This window comes from Carassius auratus, chromosome 7 (genome assembly GCF_003368295.1).
Source record: "Carassius auratus strain Wakin chromosome 7, ASM336829v1, whole genome shotgun sequence".
Taxonomy (NCBI): domain Eukaryota; kingdom Metazoa; phylum Chordata; class Actinopteri; order Cypriniformes; family Cyprinidae; genus Carassius; species Carassius auratus.
In genome coordinates, this window is record NC_039249.1 from 5059678 (window position 1) to 5069962 (window position 10285).

General features: G+C 37.3%; 1 protein-coding gene across 1 annotated transcript; it reads right to left on the reverse strand.

The window, feature by feature from the left end:
- Positions 1–188: 188 nt before the first annotated feature.
- On the reverse strand, positions 189–4161 carry LOC113105620 (odorant receptor 131-2-like). The gene is made up of 2 exons (XM_026266794.1): positions 3029–4161; positions 189–1307 (listed from the first exon to the last, which is right to left on the reverse strand). Exons 1-2 carry the CDS (start codon positions 3943–3945, stop codon positions 1247–1249), a joined length of 978 nt encoding a protein of 325 aa, XP_026122579.1. The 5' UTR covers positions 3946–4161; the 3' UTR covers positions 189–1246.
- Positions 4162–10285: the final 6124 nt, after the last annotated feature.

Sequence of the window (10285 nt, forward strand, 5' to 3'; positions counted from 1 at the left end):
TTGCAAATGTTTTCAATTTGTCATTGTTGGTCAACATTTTTAGCGGTTTCACATACTGAACCTAAATGTTAGCTGTTCCCATGGTTTTAATGTGAAACGTCTTGTCCAGAGTTACCCAGAAGTTTATTCTCATAACTAAAAATAGACACTCGTTTGGGTTACATATCATGAACAAGCTGTTTGTCTCGTTTTTTTTTTTTTTAAATGGGACTTGTGTACTAAATAACATTATGCTCAACATAAATACAAAAGGTCTTTATTACAATTGGGCAATACCACATCAGCGTCTGCTTGATTACACAGATCTATGATGCCTGCAAAGAAGATGCTACGGTCGATTCTCCCTTTGGATGTTTTTGTAAAACCGTTTATCTTAAATGATTTATTCTTCTTTCATTTTCTGTGGCATCTCCCATTAGGCATGTAATTACTTCTAAAGCAAACATACAATATACAGCTGCACCAGCCTGACGTTATTATAAATACTCGCTCTGTGTTGCAGTGCTTAACGACATCCGAAATCTCCCTGTATCATGAGTTTTGTCCTTTCACCAGTGCATTAGTTTCTGAATGCAATATATTTGTAAAGAGACAGTTTACAGGAAATTGTAAAAACAAAAAAAAACCGTTAGTGACCTTATTATGCCAGTGTGTCTTGACAACTCAGGATGCTGTGGTTACAAACATAGCATATCAAATACTACAAATCTTCCAGTGTCACCAGTTTGACTGCACATACATTATTATCTTATTAAACCTGTTTCACAGTCTGAAGTTTTAGTTGGTTTACTTGGGTCATTAGCTTATATGTATGACTGCAAAATACTGATAAGTTTCGCCAAAACAAAGGATACTGAAGAAGAGATTGGTACAGCTTTTAGAAAAATAAGAATTCACATCCTAGTTGTGACTTGTTCACATGACATTAAGTCACCAGTATTATTAACAGTTAATATTGTTAATATAAAAATCACAGTTGAGTATGTCTTCAGCAAAAGTAATTCCTGAACACTGTGTAGCTGCTGTATTTTACTCCAACTTAATGAAGTCGTGGTTTGCAGAATAAAAATCAAAGTTTTCTAAAAGTCACAACTTTGTTTTCTCAGTGAAGAAAATGTGTTGAATTTATAGGCAACACATCAGATTGATTGCATAGCGTTTGATTCCATGTTAATCTCAGTCTTGGTAAGTAAATATCCTTTTGGAGAATTCCTCATCAGGTCTGTCTCTTAATCCCAAGATGTCGTCACACAGTCGTCTGAGAGGTCTCTCTTGATAATAACGTCTCTGAAGTCATTCTCCTCTCCCTGAAATAAACACAGTATCTTAGATTATTTAGATCTCCAGCATGGATTTCACATCACGTGCAATTTGGTTGTCAAGAATTATTCAGCATTGTTTGTGTTTCTGGCTGCAGAAAGAAACCTGCCTTTTTGCTGATTTAAGATGGCCTCCCAGCTTGTGCAAACTGGTGCTCATCTGGTTTAGTAGAGTGGAACCAGAGTAGAGAATACTTTTTTTTTTTTTTTTGTAGTTGCTCAAGTTTGAAAACGTGACAAATGAGAGTCTGTGGTCTAAAGTGTGAAATGCTGCTTTAGCTTTTGGCAAAACCTCCAAATAATTGAGAGTAGGCACCATGCAGTTCCCTTGAACAAATATTGACGTCTTTCTACATCTTTATCATAGGTCTACACTACTGGGGTAAGATTAATTATATAGAAAAAAATAAAATAAATTTAGAAGTCACACAAAATACCTGTTTAAAAAAATAAATTATGCATTATTATTATTAGCATTTATTCATATAAATGCTTCTAATCATCAAAGAATCCTAAAAAGTAGTGCATTACTGTTTCCACAAAAGAAAAAAAAACATTTCTTAAGCAGCAAATCAGCATAGTATTATTTCTGAAGGATCATGTGACCCTGAAGACTGGAGTAATGATGCTGAAAATTCAGCTTTAAAATCACAGGATTGAATGTATAAGAAATATTAAAATAGAAAACTATTAGTGTCAATTTTTACTGCTTTTTTTAAATCACTAAATGCAATCTGGGTGAGACTTTTAAAAATATTAAAACCTTTTAAGACCCTAAACTTTAGAACTGTAGTTTAGATGGAGTGGGCTAAATGAACGATGACTGATTGTTTTTAAATACTTAGTTATTTTCACTTTGATGTGGGAATATTTGGCTCCCACACAGACATCTGTCACAATATTTATCTTAATGGACGGGAATAGTTTTCCTGAGACCAAGCAAAATAAACAGTATAGAATCCAAATATATTTTTCCTCTTGCATTATATTGTCTTTCAATATCCAGTCAGAAAATGATTACTATTATTATATATCCATATTGATATTAGAATATATTTATATTAATATATCGTATTTGGCCACACCCCCAAACATTTGAAATGACAGAAAATATCCTGTTTTAGATACTTAAGTGCAGTAGAATATTAACCAGAAAATTCAGGACATATATGAATTGTTATATCTCATAATATTTAATTAAGTTGGAACAATATAGTTCCTGAAAAGGCCTGTCTGAAAAGCTGCTTGCTTTGACTTTGATTAGAGGGGGAATCTTTGGACGAGTCACACAAAAATACGAGCAAGAGTGTGAAACAGATGCGTTTCATTTTTAGTGAAGGAGTACAAATCTATTTTTTATAAAAGGTACTTAAATGGGGGGCTTCTTTAAATCAGTTAATGTAATATAGAGTAGACCAGCGGAATAAATGTCTCTTCTATGCCAAGAAGATCTAGAAGCATGATAAAAAGGCACGTTTATATGTAAGAGTGTGTGAAAATCCATTCAACAGAAGTAATTATTCTCCAAACCAAACTCCACGTAAAACCATAAGCACAAGCCAAACTGTTTTGTCTTAAACCAATATAAAAAGTCTTATTACAAGTTTGAGCTTTTTTGGGTAGCATGTGCACCTGAATTGCGATGCGTAATGCGCCTTCGCAAGGACGAGTAGGCGGTAAACAATTATTGTAGTAGCTACTGTATTCACCTTTGCTGGCGACGGCGATTGGGGTGTGTGATGTTGACAGTCCACTCCAAAATGCGCTTCAGCCGGACGGATAAACACGGGAATCGGTGATTAAGATGTTCCAGCAGTTCCTCTTTACGCAGTCCGTATACTATAGGAGCAATGCACTGCCCCAGGTTGAAGAAGACAAAACTTATGACTGCAAAAATGTCTTTTGTGGTTCTAAAGATGGACCCATATTTGTGAAGAAGATACAGCAAAAACTGTACGAAATTGGGGAGGATGTAGACGGCGAGCTGTGTGCCGTGGAGAGCGATAGTCCTACACGCAGCTCGGTTGCGCCGGTTCAACACACCCAGACGACGCCCCTCATATAAGATCCGTACATAGCTGTACACGATAAGAACCGTGCAAATTGTTATTAGACCGATTTTGTGCATTTCTCCGCCTTGCAGAGGTTTCCTTCCACAGGGCACAGTGTCATTTATGTTGGGCGACAGGGTAAGAGGAATAATCGACGCTAGTCCCCATGTTAGGATCCCGATGAGCCACGGCCAGGGTTTGAAACAAATTTTACTATAGTGGAGCGGGTAACATATGGCGAAGTAACGGTCCAGCGCCATCGCTGTGATGGTGAGGATGATATTGGAGCCGCTCGCCATCAGACCTTTGATTAGCGCAATGCATATGTTTGGCGTGGTCTCTGCCTTTAGGTAGCTTTGTAAGTTAAAGCTAAAGCTTACTGCGAAGTACACCAGCGCGGAGAGCAACAAGTGGAACACGAGGACGAAGCGCGCGTGGCTCCGCAGGCGCTCCTCGCGCACTATGGTCCAGTTGATGATCAAGTTGAAAAAGGCCAAAATGATCAAAGAGACTCCCGCTGCCCAAACACGTACGTGTGGATACGAGTTGGCCTCATCTGTAGTAGCATTTGTCATCCTAGCGCTTCTTCAGGCCTCGCTCGTACAGGAGTAGAACCAAAACATTCCAGAACAAAACGCTTTTAACAGGTGCGCACGGTTCATTTGGCTCGACGGTGGTCAGTGTTTCTCCAAAAATGTTCATGTGAATTCGTTTGGTGGATCCTTTCGTTCACACCTGCGGTCCTCGCGTTAGAGTCAGCCTAGTGATGGAAAGTCAACTTCACATTAACTTCCCTTTCGAGAGAGAGAGAGAGAGAGAGAGAGAGAGAGTTCATTTCGGCGCCTTTTGTGTGTGCAGCATATTTTCATGAGAAACGTGAAAGGTGTCTTATAAAATAATGGAAGACAGATTCAGATCCAGATATTGGATATGTTTTTGAATATTTGCTTGAAACCCATTTAACTTCAAACTTATAGTGCGGTATACTTATAGTATAGCTACTATATAGTGCGGTTATTTTGCGGTTACATATAGGCTACTATTTCAGTAATGGTACATGGCACTTCGAAGTGTTGCAACTTCTTTTGTTGCAATATTTGTAGCTTAACACTTTTTTTGTATCAAACCTGCATACTCTTAAAAATAAAGGTGATTCAACTATGCCATAGAAAAACCAGTTTTTGGTTCCAAAAAGAACTTTCAACAACTTTTTCAACAATATTTGTGGCGAAATAAGTTTCTTCCGAAGATGGTTCTTTAAAAAACCTTTGATTGAATGGTTCTTTGTGGAATCAAAAAAATGGTTCTTCTGTGGCATTACCGTGAAATGAACCTAAGCACTTTTATTTTTAATAGTGTATAATGTTCCCATATTTACAGTGGTGGAATATATATATATATATATATGTATATATATATATATATATATATATATATATATATATATATATATATATATATATATATATATATATATATATTCTTCATATTTGTTCATTTACTGTAACAGATGCTTTTGTTTTATGGTTACTGGCATTTGATTCAGCTTTGGGATATTGGAATATGCTGCTTTATTTATCAATATGTTATTTTTACTTATTTATGCCCATTTGTTTTCTCTTGTATTTTGCTTGTGGTAAGCCCCCCCCCCCCCCCCCCCAACATACACACATGGTACATAGGTAGTAGCCTACTGCAAAGTAGTTGTGGTTAAACTCTGAGCAAAGTGTGGAGAACATAAAAACAAAAACAAAACAAAACAAACAAAAAAACCAAGGAAACCAAAAGGTATTTTGCTTTTGTGGTCTTTCTTCTGAAAAAAGAATGAAAGCAACTAATCCCATTCACCTCAGTATCTTGATTATCAGTATATCATTGTCCCACTGATGAAATGGTTTATGAGCTTCAACAAGTAATTCGTGAATAAGGACCACCTTCTTTTGGCTGACCAGAAGTCTAATCAGGCAAAGAAAAAAAAGAAAAGAAAAGAAAAGAACAACGCAGCCATATACCAGGACGTTTTAGAGCACTTCATGCTTCCTGCTGCTGACCAACTTTATGGAGATGCAGATTTCATTTTCCAACAGGACTTGGCCCCTGCACACAGTGCCAAAGCTACCAGTACCTGGTTTAAGGACCATGGTATCCCTGTTCTTAACTGGCCAGCAAACTCGCCTGACTTTAACCCCTTAGAAAATCTATGGGGTATTGTGAAGAGGAAGATGCGATATGCCAGACCCAAGAATGCAGAAGAGAGGCCACTATCAGAGCAGCCTGGGCTCTCATAACACCAGAGCAGTGCCACAGACTGATCGACTCCATGCCACGCCGCACTGCTGCAGTAATTCAGACAAAAGGAGCCACAACTAATTTTCATACTTTCAGTTGGCCAAGATTTCTAAAAAACGTTTATTTGTTTTGGTCTTAAGTAATATTATTATTTTCTGAGATACTGAATTTGGGATTTTCCTTAGTTGTCAGTTATAATCATCAAAATTAAAAGAAATAAACATTTGAAATATATCAGTCTGTGTGTAATGAATTAATATAATATACAAGTTTCACTTTTTGAATGGAATTAGTGAAATAAATCAACTTTTTGATGATATTCTAATTATATGACCAGCACCTGTATGTATGTACATTCATATATATATATATATATATATATATATATATATATATATATATATATATATGAGTGACACTTGTGGCCCTTGCTTGTGCAGTCAATGCACTGAGGAATACGAAACAATTTTATTCCCTCTTGTCCATTTTAAAGAACATTCTCTTTGTGATGGCCCACCTGGATGCATTGGAACAGCCAAAAATGAGCTGGGAACTTTTCCTGTGATTCATGGATGAAGCTCCAAGGCCTGCTGAAGTAAATTTTATGACATTCCTGGCATTGTTAGGTTGGCCCTCCTTTTGACAGCAGCATCAGCAAATGTGCAGTCAGGTTTTAGGAATACTGGTATTTGGCCATTTAATCGAGAGGTCTTACAAGATATTGATTGTGCACCATCTTTGGTGACAGATTGTCCTCCTCCATCTACTGCAGCTCCACCGGTTCTATCTGCCCTGCATGCACCTCCTGCAGATCCACCAATGCCAAATAAAATAAAATTAAAATTCAATGCAATATCATTTTTTATTATTATATTACATTTTCATGAATGTTGCAACTGTCCCTATGATATGTTGCAACTTCCCCTGCTAGGGGTCAGTTGCAACATTTCTCTTTGTCTGCTCAAGTTCAAACTGTACATACATGACTAGGTCTTGTATTAATTTTTCTTGAAAAATCCTGCCATATGCGCACACACTGACAGTCACCACTTACAAGCTACTATTAAATATTGTAGAAACTGAATTTTTCTGCAAAGTTGCTTTGAAATGATTTGTATCGTAAAAAGCACTATACAAATAAACTTGAATTGAATTGAAAATATATTATCATAATGCATGCATCTTACAGCAGTGTGAGTGGGTATCTGACAGATGTGGGTTTAATGAATTATAACTTTGGCTTTCCACAAAAAACTGTCTCTGAGAACCTGAAGGAAATACAAAAAGTGTTGCAACCGTCCCCACTCTCATATATACATGTAAGGAATAAATTCATGAAATATATTTGATTTAGTTTACAGGGGGTTAAAAACAGTGCTATATGTAAAGTAGCCTTTGCTGAGTTTCAGTTTATTTTTGTGACACTTTTAATTTGTTCACTCAAATGGCAGAAAGCGACATGTTGTGATTGTACACAAATAAAAGCAGACCTTTATACAGTGATGCATTATTAATAAGACAACAAGTGTTTAAAGTTGTTTCTGCTGGTATAAGGAAACAGTTGAAGTGACACACAAAACAAAATTACTGCTAAATCTTCCTGATCTCTCACCTCAGTCTCTAGTGTATACGTGCAATCTGTCCAGTTCACCACCAGAGGTCATCCTCATCACAGTATTCATTAGGACTGATAGTTCTTGTCTTGTTTGATAGCAGTGTGACACTACTTTTAATGTATTCATCCAGTACGTACATGATCTAATTTCACATTCATATATATTTGATTCAGCTTTGGGATATTGGATTTTATACTATATATATATATATATATATATATATATATATATATATATATATATATATATATATTGAGGTTTTTTTTTTCTCTTGTATTTTTCTTGTGGTAAACATCCCCCCAATATACACAAATGGTAAATGCACAGTGGTTATGGTTAAACTGTGAGCAAAGTGCGGAGAACTTTTAAAAAACAAACAAGGAAACCAAAAGTTATTTTGCTTTCTTGTGAAAAAAGAATAAATTCACCTCAGTATCTTGATTATCATTATATCATTGTCCCTTCGATGAAATGGTGTATAAGCTTCAACAAGTAATTCATGAATAAGGACCGCCTTATCTTGGCTGACCAGAAATCAAATCAGGCAAAGAAAAAAGAAAAGAAAATCGTTTCCATTTGAGAAAGGTTTCATTTTCCACCTAAGACCACCACTGCATCACTTCTCCAGAGTCCAGACTGAAAGCAAGGTAAATCATTTGTTTATTTACTAATGTCGAAATTCTGTAAAATGAGGATGCTTTAAAAAACAAAAATGTATATTATTAAAATTAATGACAAAATACATTGAACATTAATTCTCTGGTTTAAAGAATTAAAAAAAAAAAAAACAGTGTGGTTCTGGTATTTCCTATATTATGTGGACCAAATGTCCTGGCAAGGAGAGTAAAACCACTAAATTTGACCTTCTGGGGTTAGACAGGCCTATACACACACACACACACACACACACATATATATATATATATAGGTGCTGGTCATATAATTGGAATATCATCAAAAAGTTGATTTATTTCACAAATTCCATTCAAAAAGTTAAACTTGTATATTATATTCATTCATTACACACAGACTGATATATTTCAAATGTTTATTTCTTTTAATTTTGATGATTATAACTAACAACTAATGAAAATACCAAATTCAGTATCTCAGAAAATTATAATTTTGTGAAAAGGTTCAGTATTGAAGACACCTGGTGCCACACTCTAATCAGTTCAAAACACCTGCAAAGCCTTTAAATGGTCTCTCAGTCTACTTCTGTAGGCTTCACAATCATGGGGAAGACTGCTGACTTGACAGTGGTCCAAAAAACGACCACTGGCACCTTGCACAAGGAGGGAAAGGCATAAAGACATTGTAAACATTGCAAAAGAAGCTGGATGTTCACAGAGCTCTGTGTCCAAGCATATTAATAGAGAGGCGAAGGGAAGGAAAAGATGTGGTAGAAAAAGTGAACAAGCAAGAGTGATAACCTCACCCTGGAGAGGATTGTGAAACAAAACCCTTTCAAAAATGTGGGGGAGATTCACAAAGAGTGGACTGCAGCTGGAGTCAGTGCTTCAAGAACCACTACACACAGACGTATGCAAGACATGGGTTTCAGCTGTCGCATTCCTTGTGTCAAGCCACTCTTGAACAACAGACAGGCATCAAGAGGTACCTTTGACTTGCATTTTCTCTTCGTTTTTTCACGCAAAAATGATATGTTGTATGCTTATGAGTTCAGACGTAGCTGGTTATCCTCAGACATGCTCCAAAACTCTTTAGATACGTATTTTTCCAAAACGTGAATGGGAGAAATGAATGGGAAATTTACTTCTGGCACCTAAGCTCTCTGTGGCTGTGGGCGGGACTGTGATGGTCAATAGTGACAAGCTCCATAGACTTTCTTTGAAAAAGATCAAATTAATATCTTTGGATAGAAGTGTCATAGGAACATGAGGTTGGCTCATTTGACTCGGGGAAAGCAAACAGCCAATTAGGAATCACCTTCAAGACTTTATAGCCACGCCTAGCAACCATTTAGAGCACCCTAGCAACCCAAAGCATAGAGAGATATCTTCAAATCTGATCATCGTAAAGGCATGTGGGTTGGTTTATATTGGCAAGCAGCCTTTGGAGTATCACCATTGGCAGCTGCCAGGCCACTCCCTAGCAACCAAACAGAGTACCCTAGCAACCATCTTTCAAGATCTATATCTCTACATCAGAACATTGTAGAAACAAAGGGGTTTGCTTTTTTGACTCATGCTAACAAACTGGACATCCAGCATGCTAGTCATGCTAGCAGTAAATAGCTACATGCTAATAGTGATTAACTAAGTTCTAAATCAGGCTAAGAAGTCTATAAAACTTTACAGTAATGATCTGTGACAACTAGAAGCTGCATAGCGAACACCCCAGGTACCCTAGCAACCAACCAAGCAACTACCCAAAAAGCCCTAGCAACCTCAGAGCAACACCCTAGCAACCAACCCAAGTACCATAGCCACCACATAGCAACACCCTAGCAATCACCTGGGTACCCTAGCAACGGCCCTAGCAACCATCCTTAGGACCTTAGCAACCACATAGCAACAACCTAGCAAACACCCCAATAACTCTAGCAACCACCCTAGCAACCATCCTGGGGACCCTAACAACCACCCAGAGTACCCTAGCAACCACACAGTAACACCCTAGCAACCACCTCGATTACCCTAGCAACCACCCTGGGTACCCTAGCAACGGCCCTAGCAACCATCCAGGGTACCCTAGCAAACTCATTGCAACACCGTAGCAGCAGTGGGGCGAGTTTTGCCACTGCAAGCACCACTCACATTTTCTTTAGGAAATGTACATTCTAGTCTATAACTGCAATCTCCCCAGTTCACCACCAGAGGTCATCCCCATCACAGTATTCATTAGGACTGAGAGTTCTTGATTTGTTTGATAGCAGTGTGACACTATAATGTATTCATACAGTACGTACTTGATTCTAATTTCCCATTCACACACACACACACACACACACACACACACACACACACACACATAAACGTATATATAT